The sequence below is a fragment of the Etheostoma spectabile genome, chromosome 4 (assembly GCF_008692095.1).
Source record: "Etheostoma spectabile isolate EspeVRDwgs_2016 chromosome 4, UIUC_Espe_1.0, whole genome shotgun sequence".
Taxonomy (NCBI): Eukaryota; Metazoa; Chordata; class Actinopteri; order Perciformes; family Percidae; genus Etheostoma; species Etheostoma spectabile.
The window spans coordinates 35,616,234-35,617,137 of record NC_045736.1 but is presented as its reverse complement, the minus strand read 5'-3'; the positions used below and the strand labels follow the sequence as shown (position 1 = coordinate 35,617,137).

Below are 904 nucleotides of genomic sequence, written 5' to 3'. Positions count from 1 at the left end.
GGGGGGGGGGGGGGGGTATGGTGCCACACTCCATACTTTTGGTCCGTACGAGGACTTTAACCAGCAACCCTCTGGTTCCCAACCCAACTCCCTACAGACTAAGCTACCCCAAATTTTCTATATTTATAAAGTAACTCCACTTTTTCTGTCAAAGCAATTTAAATTCGTTCACAACTTTGCACAATGTTAAACTGTGTAAATTAGACGGGAGTCTCACCTCTCGTTCTGTTGACACTGGCCGGTTGTAAAGATGGCGAGAAGCATGACAGCGAGCCACTGCACAGGCCTGTGAGACATCTGCATCTTCTGAAGAAAAAAAAGAAGAGGCAAGAAAAACTCACATCAAAACTCTTTATGTAAAAGAAGAAAGTAAAGAAATATCTACTTGCAACTCCTCGTCATTGGTTACCTATGTCTACTAGTTGTGACCAGTTCAAAGAAAGACTTTTTTTCTGAAGAAGTGCAGTCACCCACAAAAAAAGAGTAAAGGAAAAAGTCAGAAAAATATATACTTTTTTATTTTTATAAATCAAATTACAAACATTCAGTCATTGCATACAACATAAGATTATAGAGAAAAATAATAGCAACTTATATAATATGAGACCAAGTAAATAAGTATAAATACAATATAAACAGATCTATGAAGAGAGCAAAATAAAAAATAAATATATAAATAAAAAAGTGACAGACTTGGAAACCTCGTTAATGATATTGACAACAGATGTTCTTAATTGCTCTTTGAAAAGTTTTTCAGTTTTGTAACTCTCGGGCCCTTTTACTCAAACAAAGCCCCGATTGACAGCGGGGTGCCTCAAGGCTCAATTTTAGGCCCGGTCTTGTTCTCGCTGTATATGCTGCCCCTGGGATTCAAACATTTCCTTTCACTGCTTCGCAGATGACA

At 37.7% G+C, this 904-nt stretch overlaps 1 protein-coding gene across 1 annotated transcript in view; it reads right to left on the bottom strand.

Annotated features, from left to right (window-relative positions):
* The window catches only part of pth4 (parathyroid hormone 4), a 3,978-nt gene extending 3,665 nt beyond the window's left edge, over positions 1–313 (bottom strand). The window contains exon 1 of the mRNA XM_032514733.1: positions 218–313. Coding sequence (XP_032370624.1) covers positions 218–303 — 86 coding nt within the window. The 5' untranslated portion in view covers positions 304–313. The remainder of the gene's footprint in view (positions 1–217) is intronic.
* Positions 314–904: the final 591 nt, after the last annotated feature.